This window comes from Daktulosphaira vitifoliae, unplaced genomic scaffold (assembly GCF_025091365.1).
Source record: "Daktulosphaira vitifoliae isolate Bord-2020 unplaced genomic scaffold, ASM2509136v1 Scaffold_2, whole genome shotgun sequence".
NCBI classification, from domain to species: domain Eukaryota; kingdom Metazoa; phylum Arthropoda; class Insecta; order Hemiptera; family Phylloxeridae; genus Daktulosphaira; species Daktulosphaira vitifoliae.
The window spans coordinates 8,069,425-8,095,924 of NW_026099573.1; the positions used below are offsets into that span (position 1 = coordinate 8,069,425).

The following is a 26,500-nucleotide window of genomic DNA, read 5'->3' on the forward strand; positions in this document are numbered from 1 at the left end:
ATAATTTAGTATTGTAATTTTTTCGGAGAATTTATAAAAAATGATTAAGTAGTCATTACTTTTATGGCAAACGTGTATAAAATTGTAGGACTTGACACAGAACTTTTTTGATAATAATTTGTTATTAATTATGAATAAATGGTTTGCAAAAATTTTTCAATAAAATAAAAAAGATACTTTTATTATTCAATATTTCGTGCTAATTTCAAATTATGTATAATAATAGCAATTATATATTTATCATCACCAATAATTTTTGATATTATTACTAATTAGTTAAAAACTATAGGATATAACTATAAGGAAAATAGTTCTGAATATTTCAATTCTATCATCTGTTTAATCATCAAGAATTACATATAAATTATTAATATTTCTTTTGAAATGATTTTTTACGATGAAAAAATAATTAAAAACCCAAAAAATTGTTTTTAAATTATTACAGATTTTTAATATTTTGAAAATAATCAGTGCAAAATATCATTTTAACCATTTTTTTTTAGTATTTTAAAGTTGATTTTTTGAAAGTTTATAAAAAAAAGTTGAATATTTTACCATAACTTTAAGTTCAACTTCATGTGTTGAAATTCACATTATTAAATAGAGAATTTTATGAGAATAAAAAAATAGATTGTTAAGATTAATTTGTAGTCAAGAAATTATATAACTACTATTTACTATAAATTTATCAGAAAACCTCAATATTCTTTTTGCATTTTTATTATAATAGATCACTTAAATAAAAATCACAGTAAACATTTCTATGTAATTTTTGGTGATTAAGAATATTTTACAATTGAAATATTCAGAATATAATTAATTTTGATAATATACTTTAACTAAAAAAACCAATCAAAATTATGTTAAAAAAATCTACTCAATTGAGTTTATTAGTTATGAATTTGATGTATCGTTAAAAAAAGTTAGTCAAGTAAGAGCTGAGAAAATAAATAAGAGCTATAAAAAAAAATCACATAGTAAAAAACTTTAATATGAATAAGAAATTTCTTTAAACGAGAGAGGACTACAGTGATGGGATTCTTGAAATTTATTAAAGTTATTCAATCGAATTGAGATAAAATTCAAATAATTTAAACATTTTTTTCTAATTCAAAAACTTTTTTAAGGTGTTTTAAAATAAAATCGAGAATTTTCACACAAAATTAGCATTCGGTAGCTATTTTCACCATAAAGACAAAATAAAGTTCGAAATTTTTTTTTTCCATACTAATGTATATTACATGATCTTTAATTTATGAGTTATATAAAAGTGTCAGTATTTCCTGAACACTTTTAAAAATTAAGTTGAAAAAGTTATTACATTTTTTATGAAATTTTGAATTTAGCTTAACTGTTGTTTTAACTAATTATCTAGAAAAAGTTAAGTTGTTTCAACGGAAAATTAAATTAGTTAGGTTAAAAAGTTTATTAGAAAAATAATTAAGTAGTTAAATTGAAAAGTTAAAAAAAAATTAACTTTTTAACTGTGTAGTAAACAGCTGAATAACGTCCATTTTAGTATAATACAAAATTTACAACAGTAGTAAGCAATTTTTGAATTCTCAAGCAATACGATGTCATATAAAAGGGAAATGCAGGGTAAGCAAATTAATAATGGCGGGAAAAAGAAGATAAAAGGTTAACATGAAAAGGAGAGGAGGACTAGCCATTTTGGCGAAGAAACGTCGAGTTATGGGTCAGGATGTTTGATGCGAGTAACTTTGTATTTTTTGCGATATAATTTATTTTGTGTTACATTTTTATATTAAATTTTGATTTTGTGTTTTTTTCGTTTCTTAAATAAAATAACTATTTAAAAACCGGCACTTAGTTTAAATATTTTATATCCACCGTACTGTTAAAATTGTGTGTATGTGTGCAGCAAGGTTGGACTGTTGATCCTTTAGTCGATCTTAATAATTAGTGTGCGTGCTGGCTAGTTTTTGGGTTTAACCATCCTTTAGTAAATATAGTAAAAAGGTAGTTGTGCTGGTGTCTGACGAAGCGCCACCCTTCAGTCTGCTACTTTTGAGCTAAACCGTCTAAACTCTATCCCTTTAGTAGTTCAATAATTTGAGGAATTGGGGCTGACCAGTGTATCCAACGGGAGGACTCGACAAGAGCTAAAAACGATGAACTCGTCGTCAAAGAACATTTGTTAATTTGTGCACTACTTTTTGTGTCTACGTCAGGGCACTACCGACGTACGACACTAGTTAATTCCGACCATTGGATGAGTGTATAATACTTAATTGCTTATTGTACAACAAAATTATCTACAATGGCATTAAATACCATTTATTTACTAGTTATTAAAGTTTAGATATTTAATTATTAGTCTAAAACATTTTACAATAATCAGTTGCATTTCTTTCAGTACAAGTTACGTATGGAAAAATAAACTTAATACTAAAAATCATTTATCGCCTTTGAGAAATAAGTTATCCCTGAAAATTCACTAGCTTATTACCTTCGAAATTCAACACTACACAAGGTTTGAATTTTAACCATCCAATTTTCTTAAAAGATAATAATTATTATAATTATGAAACTTTTTAACTAATGTGATGTAGTACAAATAACATACAATAATTTTTAAGACTAGGATATCTAATTTTAGAATGATATTATTTGAAACAATTTTTTTTTTATAAGTAAATTATGAAGAAAAAAAAATTAGTCGAGTACTTGTAAAAAGTAATATACTGGAAATATTTGAATAAATTAATAATTAAATTTTAATATTCATTTATTCTACTCAAAATATGTTACGAATTCTATGTTATTAACAAATTATCTTAATATATAAATAAATAAAAAAAAAACAATGTTAAATGTTAAAAATATAAACAAAAACTATTAACTTGGTGAATGGTCATCTAAATAATAAATTATTCATAAAAATTAACAAATATTATATTAACAAAAATCAAAGATTTTTCTTATTTAGGTTATTAAATTTTAATTATTAACATTAATACTTTGCATTTAAGTAAGTAAACAACTTATCTAAATTTTTAGTTTGATCACCTTGAGAATATATTATATTTTTCAACTTCTCTTTGCATAAAATATTTCGATTACGATTGATTTTTTTATCATTAGATTTTTGAGTGAAATTATCTTTTGTATTAGTGTTAACTATTTTGGTGTTATTCATATTGCTTGAATACTGTAATTTGGATAATTCATTATAGTTAGTATTACTCTCTTTTATAAAAATATTATTAAATTTATTCAGGAGATCATTCTTTGGACTTTCAACTTTTACTTTTAGATTATTTTGTGATAGCATCTGGCTAGATTTAGAATTTAAATTATTAGAACCATCTTTAGACTGCTGATTTAACAACAAATTTTGAGCAAATGAAGTTATGATGGATTGTGAACTACTAAAAACTGATGAAGTATTTGAATAAATATTCATTTCCTGTTCAAACATATTTGGTAATGACAATTCATCTAGATTATTTAGATTACTTGCTGAGTTTGAATTCTGTTTTGCGTTATTAATAGCATCATTAATAAGGAGATTACCTTTAGAAGAGTTATATTTCACATTACTTTCATCAATACTTTCAATAGTTTCATCAATAGACTTAAATTTCTTAACTGGGGAAGAATCCTGTAAGGATGACAAGTTGTTTTCATGGTCAATACTACTTATTCCACAAAAAGTCACTTTCTTTGATTTTTTCTTGTCTGATTTAATACTTAAGAAACTTTTTTTATTTTTTAAAATGCTTGAATGACATGTTAAAGAGTTTCTTGCTATATATATTTGTTTACTTTGTCTGTTATTCTTCACTTCTAATAATGAATTTGTATTAATTAAATTTATTTTTTGTTCTGTTTCATCCAAAGAAATAGTTCTTGGATTTAATGATTCAAAATTAGTACTGTTTAAAAAGTTTGATTGGCTTTCATTTTTGCCAAAATCAAAACTACTTACATTTTTTTTCTGATCTGCTTCAGTAAAAATTTCACTGCTTTTCTTTTTATTTATTAATGAACAAGAATTTTTGGTGAAACACGATACATTTTTTAGATATTTATTATGATTATTAAGTGTGAAATTATTTTTCTTATAAGTAATGTTTTTTTGTTGAAATAAATTATCGCGAGACACAAACTTTGATTGTGTTATAGAAATATTTAATGGTTTATAAGGCTTTATTTCGGAACAGTTTTTTTCAATCAATTTACAGTTTTCTTTAATCACATCATTTATGACTAGACAATTCAATTTAGGGGACTTTCGATGAATAAGTTTACTCTGTTTATTCAAATGACTTTGTAATTGCTCAAGTCTTTTGTTTTTAGAAATATAAAGACCATTGATACAGTGATTAGAATTTGAGTTAGGTACAGAACTTTTTAAAGTTTTGTTAAAAGAATTTAAGTTGTGATTGCTACATGAAAGATCTTCAACAAGTTCTTTATTTTTATTTAGAGTTTCTTTTTTGATCTTATTTTCACTGTAAAAAAAATATCAAAATATTAAACACATAAGTAATATAGTTGAATAATTTTCATTTGAAAATTAGTGATCTTAAAAATATATTGTTAATTGAAGATAATGTATAAATTCAAATCATTATAACTAACTTATTAGTGGATATGATTCTTAAGTAATAAATATGTTGGGAATAAGTTGAATGTGTTAATATCAATAGAATTTATCAAAGAAATAAGGTATTTCAATAATTTTGAATTGCAGTTAAATTAAAATTATAATGAAAATGGATAGTTTATGGTATTACAAAAAATAATAGTTAATATTTTTAACTACATAAAATATAAATTAAAATTGTGATATTCAGACTAAAAAGTATAATAAGTTTGATTTATATATTTTCCTAAAATAAACAAAACATTTCATTACTTGCAATTGTGATTATTTTATTTTAAACATTACTATTTTATAATAGAATATATTTATAAGTAGAAATTAGGCAGCTTAAGGAAGCTAAGCTAAAATTTCTTAATAAACTTTATTTTTTAACAAATTATTATGAGTTATTAAAAAATGTTCGTTTTTTTTTAAGCGCTTTAAATTGTATTCAATAACAGTATTTCTAGGTTTGTCTCAACATTGTGTTCAAGGTGTATAAAGAGCAATTGTGGAGAATTTAAGAGAAGGTGTTTATATGAAATGAACTAAATAAAAAAAGATCATTAATAAACTAAAATATATTGATTGAAAAATGACAAGGGCTATACATTTTGCCAAAGAGGTCAACACAGGCTTTAATACTTTTAAATTTTGGACTTTTACAATGGACCACTGCTCAAGTTTATAATATAAATTTAATAATATTTTATTATAATATATAAACATTTTACATATTATTAACTATATATATGTATACCCTGTAATTATGTGTATGAGGTTTGTATGGGTCTTTTGGGCCAACTAAATTTAAAACTGTGAGGGTTATACTAAGTGGGCTTATTTCCTATGCCTCTTCTTTCTATCTTTCAAAATATATACAGAATGTTCAGTAAATATGAAAATATGTCAATTGTTACAAACAATGATAACTACAGAAACCAGTTTTCTTATTTACTGAACATACTATATATACACACATAACATTTATATACTAATAAAGTTTGCTTGGAATATAGTTTTCTCGGAGCAATTTTGCCTCCCCCTTGTCTACCATTGATTGCCTATAGTGATGAATGAATTATAGTAAAATTATAAGTTAGAATATAAAAATATATATTAGGATAATAAAGTATTAAATTAACTAAGTTTTTTCTAAAAGCTATTGTTTGTATCACAGATACTGGAAACCTAAAAAATAAATAAGTGCCATTAAGAAATGTTAAAAAAAGCTACATGTATAGATTTTTATATTGCGGTCTAAATATTGAATAAATAGGGAAATAACTAATATATATATAAAGATGAAAATTATTTATGTATGTACCTGGTGATAACTATTGATCATTAGAAGTAATATTTTTTAACAGAAGAAAAATAATTTTAAACAAAACTTATTTCAGAAACAAAATGTTATTATTAATTTTTATCCATAAATAAAATACAATAAATTTTAACAGGTATCCTGCATGAAATTTTTTTTTAATTTTACAAGTTTTTATTGATTTATAAAGCTATTAAAATAATTCTTTGAAATGTTGCAAATAGATTAAACTGAAAAAGAAAAATAAGAATAGATTTCAAAAAGAAAAAAACTTTGATGCTAACATTCATCTATTTTACAAGAAAAACATATAAATATGATATTGCAAATTTGTATGCTTACCTTGAGAGACCGAACATTCTGAACACACTAATAATTATAAATATTAAATTTTTTATTTATAATACCTAATACACAAATTGAAATCATATCAAAATGATTTAACAAAATATAAGGGTAAGATACTAGTGAAGCTTTTTACATGTTAAAGTGCATTCAGTTAAATTGAATTGAGTACTAAATTACTTCAAATACGAGGCCAATATCACTGAATAAATGGAATGGTAACGTATTTATTAGTAGCAATGGGCAATTTAAAATGATTTTTTAAAAATCGATTTTTTTCGATCGATTTATCGATTTCAAAACTGATTCTGGCTATATGATTTTATCGTTGAATCGACTTGGTGTTATAGTTCGATTCAATCGATATTTTTTTAATAAAAATTAAGAAAAAATTTTACTCCTCGATATTATTTTAGGTTTGCGATTTTCGATATTTCATGAAACGTTCGACAATGTGAAAAAGGAGGGAGCATCATCCATTTGAACCAATATTGATGACCGTTTTTCCACTGCCTATATGAATACGGATAGTTCACTTGGTCCGATAACAAAACGGTGTTTTGATTGGCAGCAGAGAAATCAGTGCAACCATATGTATGAGCGCAAAAATTCTTTTAATTTATTTTATTATTAAATCTGCTGTAACGTAAATATTATGAAATTCCGTAAAAAAATATGAAAATTAAGTTATTAAACCCATAATCCCTCATTTAGCCTTATTTATTACCTTTTCATAATTAAAATGCCTTAAATTAGCCATGAATATTAAGTAATTCTTAGTTTTTATAATGTAAATTATTGACTACTTAAATTTGACATAAGCAGTTACAAATGTTTTTGTTTCTGTACACGAATACAAATTAAGGGAGCTATAGATTCGGGCTTCCTATTTTAGTAGGCTCTGAGGTAAAATTTCTATAGGAGAAGAAATGATTTTAAGAAGTAGTAACTGGAATCAATTTTATATGTTATAATTAATTACGTACTATCCGGCCGGCAAAATGTAGGGGTATAGATACCTCTTAATTTAAATACGTAACATAGTTTTTTTGAATCAATTATTTTTCTCTATACAAAAATAAAATTTTTTAATAATTCCTGAGAAAATGAGTGTTACCCAAATTGATCATTTTGGATCAAAATTGAAAAACAAATTTTTATTAATTCAAAGGTTGTCATTATTCATTGTTTTTTACATCGTGAAAATTTAGCAACTAGAGCAATTCAGCCAGAACTTTATTCAGTACTTCAAGACGTAATTCAAATTGTCAATTTTATAAAAGCTAGAACACTAAATTCAAGAATATTCTATGCCATGTGTGATAAGATGGGGTCACAGTATGTAAATTTACTTTATCACTCGGATGTACGTTGGCTTTCCCGTGGAAAAATTCTTACCCGTGTTATGTCTTTGCGTTTAGAAATACATATTTTTCTAACGGAAAAAAACACTCATTGGCTGATAAATTCAATGGGTTGCTAAATTGGCTTTTTTAAGTATTTAAACAAAAGCTCGGACTTTGGCAGGAAAAACTATTTCAGAGAAAAATTGCCACATTTCCCCTTTTAAGTGAATTTCTTGAAGATTCAACAAAAGTTACATTAAATGACTTAAAATTACTGCTTCAAGAGTACTTGAACAAATTACAGTTGGAACTCGATCGATATATACCAGAAAACGTAGAGCTCAGTAAATACAGTTGGGTAAGAAATCCTTTTGAAGTTTCTGTTCACGAAGTTGGTGAAGACATTAACGGGTTCCAAGAAGAACTTCTTGATCTTCAAGCCAGTAAAGTCTTAAAAGACAATTTTTCAAGAATGTGTTTGACGCAGTTTTGGGCACAACTAAAAGATAAACCGATTTTATTAAGAGAATCCGAAAATGCATTACTACCATTCCCAACCACATACTTATGTGAACCCGGGTTTTCTACGTTAGTTGTCATCAAAACAAAGTATAGAAATCGTCTTGATGTNTTTCTACGTTAGTTGTCATCAAAACAAAGTATAGAAATCGCCTTGATGCTCAACACGATATGCGATGTGCACTTTCAATGAATATACATCCAAATATTGAAGAACTCGTGGAATATGTTCAGCATCAAGGAAGTCATTAAGTAAGAGTTATACAATTATACCATGTCAAATTTGAAACAAATAATAAATTGCTTTTTATAATATTTTATGATGTAAATCACGTAATTTGTTCAGTTTTTTATTAGTATTTTTTAAATTTATTTTATTTAGTATTTGAGGATAGATAAATGTACCTATATATTAACCGATTTTGTTTTAATAAATGAAAGTATTGTTTGCAATTATGATTTTTTTTGGTCTCCAAAAGTAAAATTTAAAATATTAGGGTCACACTCATAAAAGGTTGGGAACCACTGCTATAGACTGAAAATATTATATATTATATAATAATATATGAACATTCATAGATTAATAAATGTATTAATATACATGGTATATTTATATTTGACATTAATAGTTACTGGTTTTTTTTTATGTTTATTTTAAGGTGCTAGCATATTTTTATGAATTCAGACAAATTTTTCTCTTGTAAAATGCACAAGATAATATAAACGATTTAAAAAGTTTTTCAACAAAATATTAAGACTAATGTATTTGATAAACAACAAAATTTCTACACAAAATTTATAGATAATTTTTTTTAAAAAATAACTATTTAAGCATATAAATTATGAAATTATAAGTACAGGAGCTACTTGAACATAACATATAGGTTTATTACTGTAAAATTTAAGTAAATTAATATATGAAATGAACTATTATGATTAATTTAATTAATTGAGACTTATTTTTGAAAATTATAACTAAGCTTTAACTACCCCTTGTAGTTATCTGCTATTGACACTTTATCCTGATATGGTATCGGTGGTCCCTTATATCTCATGGTATATTCGACGATCCTATTAGCTTCTCTTATACCAGACATCCGAGATCCATGGAGAGTACCATAGTACTCGGGGCTAGTATGTTCGCCAGCAAACCCGATTACTGGTGGCATGTTATTGCAAGCTGATAGAGGTGATGCAAGATCGTGGATATGACTTATATCCGAGCTAGTATTCATATAAGTTTTGAAACCAAGAAAATTTGGGTTTGTTGACCATTTGGTAGCAGTTACATGTGTTGGTCTTACAAGGTGAGGATCATTCCGAAATTTACATAGAAGGGCATGAATCTCATCCGTCAATATAGCGTTGTCCATAACTTCAACAGTCAGGGCATCTTTATCAGTTACTGTCATATTTAACACATTGGTACTTCCTGGAACTTCATGTATACCACTTACACCCTTACTCCAATGCCATTGACAATCAGGAGATTGTTGTAAATCTGCTTTGGACCACGCAAAATTTATATGACCAGTACCTGGCAACCAAAATGGTTGTGCATATAATGCATATATTTTACACACGTCTGCAAATCCCAATCGTTGAATAGCTTCCCATTGTCTTGCTGGTAACTCTGGACAGAACAATGACGGCGTGTGTTTGAGTATACCCAGTGAACAGGTGCAAATGACGTAGTCGGCCGGAAAATCTTGACCGTCTTCAGTAACTACAAGAGATCTCGGACTAGTGTTATTAGGCGCACCCCACCGAATGCTAATAACTCGTTTACTTGTCTTTAATGAGTTTGTTGGTATATGTTTCATCAAAGGAGTTATGGTGCCTATCATTCCTGATTCAACACGTATTAAGCCACCTGGCATTTCTACATTACTACTATATAGGTGGGCCGGTACTGATTGTAGTTTAGCACCCAGTTTAGTACGCAGATTGTTGGTCAAAGCGTACATAACTCGTCCTAAATCGTCACGTTCTGCTTCATCATCAAAAAATCCTTTGAGTTCATTTTGAATATACTCATCAATAAATTGAAATAAATCTTTAGGACAATTTGATTTGGTCAACGGGTCTTGTTCATGAGCTAATGCTGCAGTTCGTTCGATTTCTCGGAACCGGCTCCGCGCTTTTGTAACTATTTTGTTCTTCACCAGTCGATTCTCATTAGGTACATGCCACGCACCAATCATACTGTTTAACCGAATCATTGGTGATTTTATTAGACGTTCAACACAGGCTAAACGGAAGACTGAGTCTGATGGACAACCATAAACTGTATCAATACCGAATTCTATTTTTGCGTCACCGTAATGGACTGAATGTATTCTACCACCTATCCTTTGAACAGAAAAAATCAATATGTGCTTTTCGAAAACTAAACTTAATAAAAATTAGAAGAATCTGTTAAATTTTTTAATTTAGGTTTTTAGTCAACCTAACATTGTTATACTATAAAATGGCCAGGTCGAAAAATTTTTTAAAAATTAAAATTTGAAGCTATTGAATAAAATAAATAATTTAAATTAAATGTATTTATTAAACTATGGAATGCATTGATGGTGATTATTAAGTTATTAGTCAACAAATTTAAGTTTGTTTAATATGCTTTTTCGAATGTTTATAAAAATAAATGTGTACCATTATACTCCATACTCAATAAATGTTGGGAAATAATTTTTAGATTTAAGTTTAATTCAAATTAAAAAATATATTTTAAATATTAATTTAAAACTAAAAAATATAAAATAATTTAACTCAGAGAGCCAATGTTACTATTATTAGCACTAAATACATCATTAGTTTGAATATTTTAATATTTGTAGTTGATTATAATTTCAAAACGAATTGAAATTGTAACTTTTCATAAACTATTGATAGCTGAGACATACTTTTGGAAGGGGTGATTTTCCTTTTTTAATATGCTTATTGAATGGACAATAATATTTGCAAAAACGCTCTATTAAAATTTTTACATTTATCAAAACTAAAATTTTATTGTTTTCTTTGTAAGGCCTATTTTTGAAATATATATGATAATAATCCTCTATTATATGTTTACACTGTTTAACATAATAAATAGGCACTAATGATAGAAAAAAAAAATGAAACAAAATATTGTAACAATGATAATAGTTATTTTTATGAAAATAGAAATTCTTTTATTTTGGGGCTGTTTGTATACAGACGACAAGTTGACAGGACATTTTTAAACTTTTAATTATTTGTATTAACTTTAAATATATATTGAAAGGATATAGGATTTCCGAAATATTTTCAATATCTAAGTTAAAAATGTTCTACTTTTCATCTGCAAGTTTTGAACCATTTTCTTATTGTAAAAAAGGATAAGATAAAGTTATTATAAAAAATATGTCGAATAAAGGAAAAGTACCTAAAATACTTAAATTAAAAATGTTTATTAATTCATTCATTTTTCAAAAATTTAATGCATTTGTACCTCAAAAATACTACAACGGAGATTTTCACATAGAAGTTAAGTTTAGGGAATTTTTTTTTAATTAATAGTTTATAACACAAGATTTAATATAACAAAGTTTAATGAAAGCAGAAATTCCAGATCATTTTCAAAAATTAAGTTTTACATTTTCCATACAAAAGTTCAACCAATAAAAGTTCGTAGTATACCCCTTTCCTGTGGACCGGTATATGGTTAAATATTCAATAAAAAAAACATGATAAAAGGTCATATCTTATACATGTTCTATAGTCATGTATACTGGGATGTCCAAAAAATGTTTGCTTCGATTCATTAATTTTCAAAATAGTTATCGCAAGTTAAAGTAAAATAAAAAAATTGAAATTTCTTATTTATAATAATCGAAATTTTATTTGAGATTTTTCCTAATTACAAGGATTGATGCCAACATTCCGTTACTATGCAAAATATTACAAATTTAACCATTTTTTTAAATAAAAATTGTATGATTTTTAGCTTTAATCCTTTCAGAAATCGAGATTTCGTATAGTTTGCCTTAAAGTATTTTGTATTAGTTATAAATTATTCAAGATTTCAATAAGTCGGGTTTCTAATAAGTTATCAAAATTTTAGAATATAGATGTTAGGTAAAGCATGGGTTTCATTATTTGTATTATAAGACATTCCTAGACCGTACTTCTTCCCACGCCTAAGTATAAAAATGTTAATAACTTCTGAAATACTAGCTTAAAAGTTGTAGTAATTTTATTATTTAGATTAATAAATGATAAATTAATAAATGATCTAATTTATTATGTATGAAACGTTTTAAAAATTAAATTGATACCTTAATAAAGTATAATGGATAAATATAAAAAATATTTTATAATTTATAAATTAAGGAAAGTTGTTTGTAGATATAAAGAAATATTATGAAAAAGAATTTCGCAACAATTATTTAATTTTCAAAAAGTTATTTCAAAATAAGGTAAATATTAAAAATATGAATAATCACTGTTATATAATATTGGTATATTTTTTGTGCATTTTTTCTTTTTACAAATATTTGAAAGAATTTTTCAATATTATGGCATTGTTAGCTTTAACTAAATATATTTGTGATTTTTTGACGTGTAATTGTATAAAATCATAAAAAAAAAAGTAAAAAAGTATAAAAAGAAGGATAAACACTAATTTTAACGTCAACTCTCTGCTTTATATCATCGTTATAAAAAGATAGTGAATATTACTGGCATAAACGACATTTTTAAAAATAAAAGTAAGCACTTTTGTTTAAATAGACTCACAAAAAGGTAAGCATTTTATTAGATGTAAATTAGCATAATAAAAGAAACCCAGCACAGTGGGGTAGCCCCACAGTTGGAACGTGGCATAGTTTGGGTGGAATATTCCAAAACCTACATGATCTCCTATTTCCTGATTTATATCCTCATTACAAGTTTTATGATTTATAAGTATAATATATAAATAAATAAAGGGAAATAATTTTATTTAAAAAAACGGTAGCACAGTGGGGTCGAAGCACAGTGTAGACAAGACATAGATGGGACAAGTATAGATGATATTTGACAATGATTAAAATCACTATCATAAGAAACGTTTCGATGCAAATCTGTAGATAGTGTTTCATTTAGAGAAATTGGTCGATTATTCCAAAAGCAACACCAACTCTTATTTCTTTGATTATATCGTAATTACTAGTTCTTTGATTTTAAAATATAATAAATTGACAAACAAATGGCATATTTGGGACAAGTATAGATGATATCTGACAGTGATTAAAATCACTATCATAAGAAACGCTTCGATACAATTAAACACTATCTACAGATGATAGTGTTTAATTTTAAGAAATTGGTAGATTATTTCAAAAGCCACAATTACTCTTTTTCCCTTAATTTTATCCTGATTAGTTATTTGATTTATAATTATAATATATGAACAAATACTAATTATAATTATTAAATTTAGTATGAAATTGATATTCCATAATTTAATATTGTAATTTAAACAGAGAAATTATAAAAATAATAAAGAAGTTGTATTTTGCTTTATTTTTACGTGTATAAAATTTTAAAGGGATTGATACAATAAATTTCAATAAAAACTGTTTGTTACTATAAATAAATGCACAGAACTACAAGAAACTTTTATCAGTAACAAAAATATACCATTCTAAATCAATTTTTCGCGATGTTTTCAAATCTGCAATTAGACTTTTTCTATCACTTCTAAGTTTTAATATTATTAAAAATTAGTATTTACATATAAAAAATTCGCATCGAAGATAAAAAATTGGCTATTTAAGCTAACTAAAATTTAAAAATTACTTTTTTAACTTTAAAAAAGTAAAAAAAATTTAATAAGTTTAATTTCTTATGTCTTATGACCTTTATTCTATGTCAATTATATTATATAATATTCATGAAAGACAATATATTCTCCTAATAAGATATTTTAAAATAAAATAAAATACAAAACCTAGAATTTTAATAGAAAAATAGCATATTTTTGAATACGGTAGCCATTTGCGCATAGAAGATTGGTCGTCGGGACAAATTTTTTTTTTCATTTTATAGAACATAAAATAAGCTTTAATTTGATATATGTTTAAAGGACGCAGTATTTCAAGAACATTTTCAAAAATTAAGTTGAAAAAGTTAGTTTTTGTAAAAAAGTTGCTATTTTAAATCCCCCTTGTGAGTAGAATAAGTGTTAGATTTTCAAAAAAAAATGATATCAAATGAAAGGGAAATATCTAAGGTTTTAGTATAAAAAAAAATTATGTTGATTTGTTTATTTTTGAAAAAGTTATGAAAGTTTTAAGAAAAAAAAGTAAGAAAAATGACAAAATTTACCGATTTTTAAATTTGTAATTTTTTTGAATATTCCTCCATTTGCGGGGAACGAGGGAAAATTTTTCAATTTTTAAGGGTAATGTCTTCAACTAGATACGATTTGTGATCTTTTGACGTATTATTGAAAACGCTATTTTTGTGTTAAAATTTTCGATTTTTGATTTTAAATTTTATTATAAATTTTGTCATTTTTCTCACTTTTTTTTCTTAAAACTTTCATAACTTTTTCAAAAATAANGATGTTGCTTTTGGAATAATCCACCAATTTTTCTAAATGAAACACTATCTACAGATTTGCATCGAAGCGTTTCTTATGATAGTGATTTTAATCACTGTCAAATATCATCTGTACTTGTTCCATCTGTGCCTTGTCTACACTGTGCCTCGACCCCACTGTGCTACCGTTTTTTTTTATATATACTATTAGAAAAAAAATTATCTTAGCAATAAATGTTTATATTCTATCATTAAAAATATTAATAAAATAACGATGTAAAAAAAATGGTTCAAGATTCGGCTATAAATCTATCATAATATAAAATATTACATTTATTTATTAACATTATATATATATAAAGAGAATTATTATTAGCGTAGTAGACATGAAAGTTGAAGTAGCTTTAATTCCCATAGAATCATTTGTAATCTTTATACATAAACTTAATGTTTTGGGAGGAGAATGAAGAGAAAATTTAATGAGATAGAAAAACTCGTCTGGCCATTTATTCAAATTTATAAAATAGTAAATGTTATATATATATATATATTTCATATTATATATGAAAGTACAATATAAAATTGCTAAAATCTATCATGTTAAGGAAATTTGGAAAATTTTATATAACATTTTAACTTAACTAAAAGAATCAATTTAACATAAAATGATATATTATGTGTTTAGAGTAGCATAACTCTACATTAAGGAGCCCCAATGTATGAATACTTTAAATGTGACCCTATCACCTCTAAGCTATCTCTCTATAAATTTTAATTTATACCAATAGTCAATTTTTGCTAACCTAAAGAAATACCTAATAGCAGTTTCTAGACGGCCAACAAACTAGTAGGTCAATGAAAAAAAAACAATTTTTAAGGATTTATAAATAAAAATGAAACATGCAAATAAAAGATAAAAATATGGAAAAAATTATTTAAGTGTATTAATGTTATAGAATAACTATATTATAGCATGATTTATAATTTATATTTTCAATACGTAGTAATATAGAATTGAACAAAATACAATTTTTTGCCTCACGGTTTTTGATGATTTTCTAAATCAAGAAAAAATGTGTTTTCTTATTAAAAAAAATATCATTTGATTTGTCACGGAATTATAATCTTGAATATGATCATTTAAAAGTTATTTTGAAACCATTTTCTTTAAAAAATAATTGAACAAATAATGAAGATAAACAAAATCTAATTTCACCACTGTATTCAGAGTAAAATTATACATTAAGCATAGATTTACTAAATAGATAATTGTATTGAAAAAGTATTTATAACAAAATAGAAACAACAATTTTTATGAAATTTTACACATGTTTTTTCTATTAACAGAAATTATGTCGATTTTTTTATTTCGCAGCAAGCCAAAAATAATATATTTAAAATTCTCTTAACATTTTCTATTTAATAGCTATAAATTAATAACTGGGAGTTAATCCACAAAAAAAACCTTGTATAAGTTTTTTAAGCTGAGCTTTTCACTGTAATAAAAAGTTTAACTTAAATTTTTACTTACCATTTGATAATTAATTTAACTAATAATTCACGAAGTGAAATGTAAAAACAAAAATAACAAAAGAGTCATGTTTTAATAAATACTAACTTATCTGATGCTTCTAATATAACAAAATCGTGAATTCCTGACATAAATAAATATTGAGCTGCAGATAAACCAGCCATACCTGCTCCTATTATAACTACTTTTGGTTGGGGCCAAATAGGATCTATCTTGCAAAAAGTGGATGGAATACATTTTGGTGTATTTTTAGTAATGTCACAATGTGGCGAACTTTTTCTTTTCAATTTCGAAAAATAACTTAATGCATACTTCCACATAGTAAATGGTAATACTTGGAATGACCATTAGTCATCAATTAATTGGTCAATCAATATGAGTTTATTTTTGAATTTGATTTTACAATTACCAAATGTTGATAATGTTAAAATAATTATAAAACATAGATTGTTGACAATGGATTGTTATTTGTGACTTATAATAATTTTCTTAATGGCTAATAATAAACATATATTAATAACTTAGATAATAATATTATATAAGTGCCAATTTAAAATTATCCTAAAATTCGACTTAAAAATTCTACGACGGTAAATACAATAAAACTTATAATTTTTCCAATTTTTTTTTTTTTAATATAAAAGAAAGAACTGATTAGAATAAATTAATTAAAAAATAAAAACATAGTAAAAGACATATGGATTTATGTAAATAATATTTGATGATCAAAATTTTCGATGGAATACATAAATACATATATATATGAATGATAAGCAAAACTATATAATTTGAACATATAACAAAATTTACTTAAACATCAAATTTGAAATATGATTATTTAAAATAGTTTTTAAAAAAATTATTTATAACTTTAAGTACGTAAACTATTTTTATTGATAGATATAATAATTATTTTTATAGTAAAATTAATTTGATTTTAAGTTAAATCAAGAAAAAGAACAATGGAATTTTTTGTCCAATTTGTACACATTTTTCATTAATACGTATTTTTTTAATTCACTTGTAACAAATTTCTAATATGGTTCTTCAAATAATGTATTCAATATTGAACCATTGAAGAAATTATCAAATTCAAACCATAATATATCTCCTTCTTTATTTACTTCTTCTTCACACTCGCTTTTTCTTTCTTCGTCATCAAATTTACAAAATTCACTTCTCAACACAACTTTTAGACCGTCTTCGTCCATATGGTTCATCATTATTAAGTGAGCTATGTTAACAAGTGTGGTTTGAACATCTGTAAAGTATTTTAACAGTTACAAATATATATTTTTTAATTTCTATCAAAAACTATAGCTACATAGCATTGTTTTAAACTAAGTTATTAAGTGACAAAAATGCTGTTAAATTTATACAAATAGAAAATCAATTTACAGAGAATTTTTAGATGAGGTTATGTGAGATAGGTTAAGAAAGTTATAACTGTTATTATAATTATTTTCATTATTAATATTTATTTATAAAGTATATATTTGTNTTCATTATTAATATTTATTTATAAAGTATATATTTGTATAATAACTGTATAAATATTAAATAATAGGATTCGTCAACGATAGCGATATCGAAATCACACGATATCGATTATTTGTAATAATCCAAAAAAAAATGTTTAATAAAAAAACTGTTTCATTTTTGGTCACTTTCTAAAATATATATTATTTGATATTAGGCCAAAAACAGTTCGTGATAATCTTGTTAATATTTTTTGTATTAAAATATATTATAAAATATAGAATTGAGATAAGACAAAAAATGATATTTATTGATACAAAATTCTATTCTTAGATTAGGTTTTTATTATAACATTGTTGTTATACTCTTCATTATTATTATAAGGAGAATTAGAGAAAAAAATTCAGAATTAGAAGATATAAGCGGTTAAAACTCAATCTGAAAAATAAAATTAAAATATTGAGTCCAAAAAAAAATAAAAACCCTATTAGATGATAGTGATGAAGATGATGATGCTTTATTCTGTAAAAATTTTAATTTATTTTTCAAAAGAAGAAAAATTATTTTCACTTAAGATAAAGCAATAAAAAAATATAAACAGTACTTAAAATATTTTATTATCATTATTATTTACAACCAAAACAATGAAATTATAATACTATTATTCAATAAAGAACAATTTCATCCATTTAATATATAAGTCTTGAAATAAAAAAAAACTTATTTCTTCATAATAAAAAGTAACTTGAAAATATTTGATTATCATTATGTGATATAGCTATTATCTATACATTTTTTATAATAACATCATTTTCTGATTTGGTTGGTATACCATAGTTTGATTTTTATAACAATGTTAACTTAACGGTATTCTTGAAAAAAAAAAAATGGTGAAAACATTTTATTTTTGAATATAATTTTTTTTTCGATATTGCGATGAAATATCGCTAGAATTCAGTACGAGATCGATATCCAAAAATAAATCGTTGGCGAACCCTATTAAATAATAAAGAATGTTATAATATGACCATTAATTTATGTTCATTTTAGACGCGCTGGAAAATATAAATTTTGTTTTATTTTTAATAACTATTTGTTATCAAATGTTCTACATAATGTTTAAACTTACTTTTTGTCACATCAGGACTAAATTCGACTATTTTCCTTTCTAACATAGTTTTGATAATATCATCTAATATTACAGGACTACTTATGATACATTCAAATAGCATCTGAATTTTAAAATTAAAATTTACTTTATCATCATATCATTATATTAATAGTATATTATAATATTATGGCTCCAGCATATTTAAGATGGATTTTTATTCTTTACAAATTAAATTTATATTGTTTTTTAAAAACCGAAGTTAAAAACTAAAAATGAACTTTTCTAGTAATTAACAGTATGAACTTTGGTATTTGACCAATATAGATAGATATTAAACAATACTGATATAAGATAGATAGAGCTAAATTTATGGGGTCACCATTTGACTAAAATATGAGAATTTAGGGTTATGACATAATTATTATTAAAAAAAACAAACTTTTACTTACAAATAACGAAAAAATTATCAATTTCATTTTAGATGTTTTTGGTCTAAAAAAATAAATAATTTGAATGTAAAAATGAGTGACACAAAATTGTGACTATGAAATAGTTGATTGTATAAATAAGGGTACATAAAAATTAAATTAATAAAAATAAATTTTTTATTTCAAAAGTAAATGTTTAATTTTAACTTACGTATATGTTTGTAAATGTTTAATTAGTTAAGCGGTATGGAAATTTTGAAACTTTTAAAGGTACGCTGGTATTTAATTAAAATTATACAAAATTAATCCTTAAATGTATACATTTATTAAATAAACAATAGAAGTTTTATTATGTATACAAAAATTAAAAATAATAATTTTTTCAAATGGTGGTTTATGTGAAGAAAAAAAATTAATTCAAACTAAATAAATAGACGTAAATGGTATGACGCAAGTATATTATAAGCAATATAAATGTATGTTTAATTAATTGATAACAGTTTAAACACATTCAAACCTTAATAATACATGAAAATTAGATCACGTGGTTAAGTAAATTTGTTTAATTTGAAATTACATTTATTATAGATATGACAAAAACCGTTTTAACCTTCTATTGATTCATTTTTATTTTTTACTTTGAGTAACAAACATTTTTGATGGATGTTTTAAACAACTCTTTTATTAAGATTATTCAGTACATTATTCAGAAAAAACACCTTTTCTTTTTTATAAAACATAACATCGATAAGAATTATTTTATATTAAAACTACGTTCCCTGAATTAAAATTCATATTAGAATGAATCATACGTCTTCTATTGACAACTAAATTTTACACAATTTTTTGTTATCTTTGATACATAGCTGAGATACTCTTGCTTTTACATGACGTTTTATATTTTATGAGTCAATATATACGAATAGATCATATCTACCGGACTGATTTTGTTGAACGATACGTAAAAATATTACAAAACGTATCTAATTGAAGCAAACAACGTCAAAATTTGAAAATTTGCCCTAAATTCCTAAAATAAAATAGGATATTAATTAAATAGTTTAGATAACTACTATTCAAGCTTTTTTTTACTAATTTGTATTGAAGATTAATTAATATGCTTCTCTTTATATTATATGGCGTTATTAATAACAACAATAAAGATTAAGCGTTAATAACCACCGTTTTGGAAATAGTAGTAAAAATAAAAAAAAATTTTTTTGGTACTTATGAGTAGAATACATCATTGATCTATCTATAGTATTTTTAAGTAATTCAATTTTAATAAAAATTATTTATTAAGTTAAAAATGTGCTACAATAGAGAATTCATAAATTGCTTTAATTAAATGTATAATAAATACATTGGCCGACCCCAAGTAGTTGGGATTAAGGCGAAGAAAAAGAAGAAATGTATAATAAATAAACATAATAAAATAATTACATGATTACATATTATTATGATAAATCCCAGTATGAATTTTTCATTAATAATAATCTTTATTGTTTTTAAAATATATATTAATATCCTCCATTCTTTAGCAGATTCATTTTGCTTGATAGTTTATTATATTAAATTTCCCGCAAACTATATCCATTTAATGAGTTTATTTTCGACATCTTTTACGGTTTCGGGGTATATTATACATTACATTTTGATTTATCCGTATTAATTACTTTGTATTACTCTAATACGAGATTGTTTCAAAGAAAGACCGTTCAATATATTATGATATGACTTCGAAAAGTCAAATTAAAAAAATGGCATTTTAATCTCGTATTTAATCACATAGGGTAATATGTACAGTTATTGGTAGGGTTAAAGTTATTGACACAATTTTATCAATAAAAAAAAGTGTTTTGATTTTTAAAAATTAATTTTTTTTTTAATAATTATGCAGATTATTCGCTATACATTTTTTTCAAAAACTGAGTTTTTATTTAACTGTGAATGATACTAAATCAATGTTAAAAATGGTGCCAATTAAAAAGGACTAATAACTGTCTAATCTAAATAACATTAGTTCTTATAGAAAAATAATGGTGCCAATAACTGTATTTTTTTAACATTTTGTAAAAAATCAATAATTTAAAAAGTAGTATCAAACCTATACAAATTATACAAAATTCGAAAGAAAACAACATTTTTCATTGATACGAATTAGTGAAATATTTTCAACAATAGTAACAGAGATTAAATACACTGATTTTAACCGGTAACTTTTTTTAAGGTGCCAATAACTGTACCTTTTACCCTATATACTAAAATTTTTGAGCAAAAAGTTAAAAAATCTACATATTTGTAACTATTTAGCTAATTGCGTAATAAATAGGTATATAGACAAAAAAAAAATTTTAAGGTGATTTATTTGTATTATTACAACGTAATTATGAATTAATTTGGAAAAAATTAATAATTTAAACATTATTTTTGAAAAATGTGTTTTATATTTACAATAATAAGATTACATCAATACTTATTTATAGTAGGTATATTATAATTACAACAATTTTGTACAAATTATTACCTTAGTACAATTATTATAATGGAAAATTTATTAAAATCCCATTACATTATTGTTAATATTATATTAATAATTTAATATTATTTAATAAAATTGTTTATAATTTTGGCTAGTCATATTTAGGGTAATTTACTGTGGAAAGCAAAATTTCTAAAGATAATTAAATGTGTTTCATAATAAATGAGTACATCAAATATAATTACACTAAAATTTTTTTTAAGTATATAGGGTTTTCAGTAAATAAAAAAATGTGGTTCTATTTTTCTCAATGTTTGTAACAATTGACCTATTTCTTAACTTACTGTGTACTCTGTATAATTTGCAATATAATAAAATAATGTGTTAAGTCTTTCGAGGATTGTTATATTATTTTTTAGAACACTTACAAATATACTCATATCTTCTGTTTTTTGCTAACGTTTCGAGTTTATTACGGAGTTTATCTTCAGAGCAATAGTTACAGGTTTGAGGCGAACTATGTTACCATATAACTGTAGATATGGATATAACTGCAAATATTTGAAATAATAATAAAAAATGATAAAAATGACTATGACTGAGATGAACATGTGGTTTCATTGAAGCTTCGAAAAGTAGCTTAAAAAATATTCATTTCACTATGATGTTAGTTTTAATTATTTAGTTGTGTATGTAGATAAGGAGTGGTCATATAAGAGGGAGTATAGGTGTAGCGTTAATCGTAGATATGATAAGAGTAAATAGACTTAGATGGTTAAGGATGTCCCACCACAAGTAGATTGGATTAATGGGAGGAAAATAATAACATTTTAAAATACATAATTTGTAGTCATGTTGTGAAATCTGAAGATATTAATATATATTTTTTTATCATTTGATCACAATAGACAAGTTAACCATATTACTTTTTTTTATACTAAACAACCAAGTAAAATTGGAATCCGGTTAAGTTGATCATAAAATTTTTTTGTAATTTTTCCTAACTGTTCTGTAAGGTTTTCAAAGGAAACACAATACTATCCCTTTTTTTAGGCACGTCTTTGCACGAAACAAGTTAACGTAACTATTCTTCAGTTTCAATAGAATTAATACGAAAAGATTTTCTTTTAAATAATTTAAATAATAATTCATCGATTAATGATCTATTTAAAATATAAAATATAAGTCATTGTGGGAGATCATGTCAAGTGGAAGTTTAGGATAAGTGTGGCCGATTCCAAGTAGTTGGGGTTAAGGTGAGGAAGAAGAAGAAGAAGAAGTCATTAAAAAAATCGTTTATACTTGTGTGAACATATTGAAAAAATGTAAATAATTTATTATTTAATCCCATTAATAACGTCATATATAATTTGTAAGAAATATAAATTTCAATGGTTTTTTATTATTTACATCAGTAAATGTCATAATATAACCTTTACTTATTCATTTTTGAATATAATTGTTATTATTTTTAACATTTAAAACAGATGAAAGGTTGTTTTATAAAATACAGTATTGTTCTTTGTATAAACTTTTTTTTTTACAGCAACTTATTTAAAGTAAAATGTGTTTGTTATATATTATTTTCATTATAAATAAAAAATTCTGCTCCAGAATTTTAATATTTTAATTTTAGAACATTATATTGTAAAATATAAAAATCGTCAGTATCTTAGTTTTGATAGACGTTAGTATTATTATTAATAATAATATAATAAGTTTGATATATAACTTTGTATTACAAAACGCAATTAATCATTTAATATTTTTTAAAAATGAATTTATCCTTTTTAAATAATATTCAAAAATGTCTAACATTTATTAAAAGTTCGATACAGTCAGAATCCACAATGAGGAATTCAAGCATTTTTTAAACTAGTATAATTTGATATTTGACATTGAATAAAATCTCTGTCGTAAAATGCATTAAAAGGAAGGGAACTATCCCTTCCAATAAAAATTTTCTAGCTATCAATGGCCAATGATCAATTTAGGTAACGAAATACAAGGTGATTAATTATAGTCACTTTTACTCACCCAATTACTCTTAAAATAATAATTATATTAAGAATATTCTTTTTGATGATTTTTAATTTTATAAATTTCATGATTTATCAATTATTTTTTTAAAATAAATACATATTTAACTAGCTTATAAAATAATAAATGATCTAATCAGGAAATTTCAATTTCAATTTGGCTAAAGCAAATGCTAATATTTTTAAAAATTCAGCTTCATTATCTCAATATTATTTTATACGAATTGTACAGTACAAATGCGTTTACGCTATCTATATCAAGCATTCTATACAAAATGTTAAAGGACATCTCTGGGACACATCTCACTGTACCAGTGTCCGAATTATCGGAATTATTTTGGTCGCCCTCACCATTAATGCTTTTTTCGGAATCAGAAAAATGTTTCATTTCAATGCATACATTTCATCGTCACGTTACGAAATATACAATAATTAAATTCATGAACACTAATGTCCCAGTAACTATAACAAACGGTTGTATAAAAATATTCCTTTCTCCTATTTCTACTTTAACACTTATTGCTGTTACTACTGACAAGTAATAATTAATTTTTTTTAATCTTTAATAATGTATTTGACTACATTTTTTTTGGATCATTTTCATTTTGTGCACATTATGTTGACGTAGTAATAAAAAAAGTAAGTGAAAAAAAATCAAATCTTTTGAATCTGTGGAAAATGAAAACCCATTGTGATATTACTGTTCTTATTTTATAACTAACAATGTTAGTAAAATTGTAACAATGTTTATAAAATTGAATATAATAAATGGTAGCACAGTGAGGTCGCGGCACAGTATGGACATGGCATATTTGGGAAAGTATAGATGATATCTGACAGTGATTAAGAAACGCTTCGATGCAAATATGTAGATAGTGTTTAATTTTAAGAAATTGGTATTTATTTCAAAAACAACAATTACTCTTTTTCCCTTAATTTTATCCTGATTAGTTATTTGATTTATAATTATAATATATGAATAAATAATAATTACAGAATTAAATTTAGAATGAAATTGATATTCAATAATTTAATATTGTAATTTTTACGAAGATATTATAAAGATAATAAATTAGTTGTATATTTCTTCACTTTTAAGGCGTATAAAAATTTAAATGGCTTGACGCAATACTTTTCAATAGAAAATGTTTGTTATTTATAACAAAGTTATAAGTTTTATACTCTGGACTACAAGGAACTTTCATCAGAAATAAAAATATACTTTTTTAAATAAACTTTTTGCGATGTTTTCAAATGTGCAATTAGACTTTCTATCACTTCTAAGTTTTATTATCAATAATATTATTAAAAAATAAGTATTTGCATATAAAAAAATAATTAAGAACAAAAAAAAATTGTTTTAAATTAATAATGATTTTAATTTTTAATAATATGTTAAAAATAAGGAAAATGACATATTTAACCTATTTTTTTTAAGTTGATTTTTGTGAAAGTTTATAGTAAAAAAACTTAATTTATTTCCATGACTTTTAGATCAATTTGCATGTCTTAAATTGACATCATTAAATAGTTAATTTTATAAGAATTAAAAAAAATGTATCGTTAAGATTAATATGCTGCCAGAAAATTGTATAATAACTATTTATAATAAAATTATTAGAAAAGCTTAATATTTTTTTGCATTTTTATTGTAATCGATAACTTAATTAGAAATAATAGTAATATTTTTCTAGAAACTTTTGGTGTTTAAAAAGATTCTACAATTAAAATGTGAACTTAATAATTTTAATGATTTTCTTTAACTAAAATAACTAATAAAAAAAAAGTAGTTAAAAAGATATAAAAATCCATTGTTCATTCAGGAGAAACTAACAATCATTTTTTTTAGAAAATATTTATATAGCACATGTTACCAAAATATTAGGAATATTATAGTCTAGTATTAGCACACACCAATAAAGTAAAATGATTATTAAATTACAAAGTAAAATGATTTAATTTTGTAATTGAAACCTATCATATCAAACTTGATTCGTCAATAAATACTTTGAAAACATTATAAATGAATGATTTTAATTGTCTGTATGGAGAATATGAGATAAGTAACTGTTCAATTAATCAATTAAAATTTTGTTTCAATTTTTGAGGGTAACATCTTCAACTAGATACGAATTGTAATCATTTGACGTATCGTTAAAAAAAGTAGGTCAAATTAGAACAGAGAAAATAAATGATTGTCACAAAAAAATACCTTCTCACCTTTACATCATTTTTTTAAAAATTTAACAATTAACCTGCTCTCAGGGGAGGATTTAAAATAGCAACTTTTTACAAAAACTAGTTTTTTCAATTTAACTTTTGAAAATGTTTCTAAAATACAACGTCTTTTAAACATATGTCGAAATAAAGCTTATAATAAATACTGTAAATTAAAAAAAAAAAATTTGTTCCAACACCTTTCCTTCTATAGGGATATAGCCGTCGAATTTAACGAAACTTATAATTATTATGTAAAAATCACTGTTTAACATAAAATATTTTATTACTTAAAAATGCCATAACTCTTTTAAGAACGAACAAATTAAAATTATTTTTTCATATTGAAACCTTAGATATTTTTCTTTCATTTGATTTAATTTTTTTGTAAATCTGACTCTACACCTACCCACAGGAGGAATTCAAAAAACAATTTTTGCACACAAGTTAGGTTTTTTCAATTTCTGAAAATTTTTCGGAAATATTGACACTTATATTTAATCTTAAATTAAAGCTTATAT

The 26,500-nt window shown here is 24.0% G+C and overlaps 4 protein-coding genes across 5 annotated transcripts in view; 2 read left to right on the forward strand and 2 right to left on the reverse strand.

Moving 5' to 3' along the window:
* The window catches only part of LOC126899720 (pseudouridine-5'-phosphatase-like), a 113,962-nt gene that overhangs the window by 73,029 nt on the left and 14,433 nt on the right, over positions 1–26,500 (forward strand). The window lies entirely within an intron of this gene.
* On the reverse strand, positions 2,830–6,729 carry LOC126899718 (uncharacterized protein DDB_G0283357-like). Its single transcript, XM_050674827.1, has 2 exons — positions 6,279–6,729; positions 2,830–4,478 (listed from the first exon to the last, which is right to left on the reverse strand). The coding sequence occupies exons 1-2, from the start codon at positions 6,293–6,295 to the stop codon at positions 2,975–2,977; spliced, it is 1,521 nt and encodes a 506-aa protein (XP_050530784.1). The 5' UTR covers positions 6,296–6,729; the 3' UTR covers positions 2,830–2,974.
* On the forward strand, positions 7,609–8,270 carry LOC126897956 (zinc finger BED domain-containing protein 5-like). The gene is made up of 2 exons (XM_050671903.1): positions 7,609–7,647; positions 7,809–8,270. The coding sequence occupies exons 1-2, from the start codon at positions 7,609–7,611 to the stop codon at positions 8,268–8,270; spliced, it is 501 nt and encodes a 166-aa protein (XP_050527860.1).
* LOC126899716 (spermine oxidase-like) lies at positions 9,015–19,613 on the reverse strand. Of its 2 annotated transcripts, XM_050674823.1 has the most exons (5): positions 19,453–19,585; positions 19,263–19,305; positions 18,832–18,934; positions 16,311–17,484; positions 9,015–10,498 (listed from the first exon to the last, which is right to left on the reverse strand). In XM_050674823.1, the coding sequence occupies exons 4-5, from the start codon at positions 16,541–16,543 to the stop codon at positions 9,133–9,135; spliced, it is 1,599 nt and encodes a 532-aa protein (XP_050530780.1). In that variant the 5' UTR covers positions 16,544–17,484; positions 18,832–18,934; positions 19,263–19,305; positions 19,453–19,585; the 3' UTR covers positions 9,015–9,132. The 2 variants fall into 2 exon arrangements, with proteins under 2 accessions (XP_050530780.1, XP_050530781.1); XM_050674824.1 differs by lacking the exon at positions 18,832–18,934 and having other exon boundaries at positions 19,453–19,613.

Coding starts and splice junctions, on each gene's coding strand:
- LOC126899716 (XM_050674824.1), bottom strand. CDS start 16,543: ATGTGGAAGTATGCATTAAGTTATTTTTCGAAATTGAAAAGAAAAAGT. Junction 10,499..16,310: donor ATATTAGAAGCATCAGATAA/GTTAGTATTTAT, acceptor TTCTGTTCAAAG/GATAGGTGGTAGAATACATT.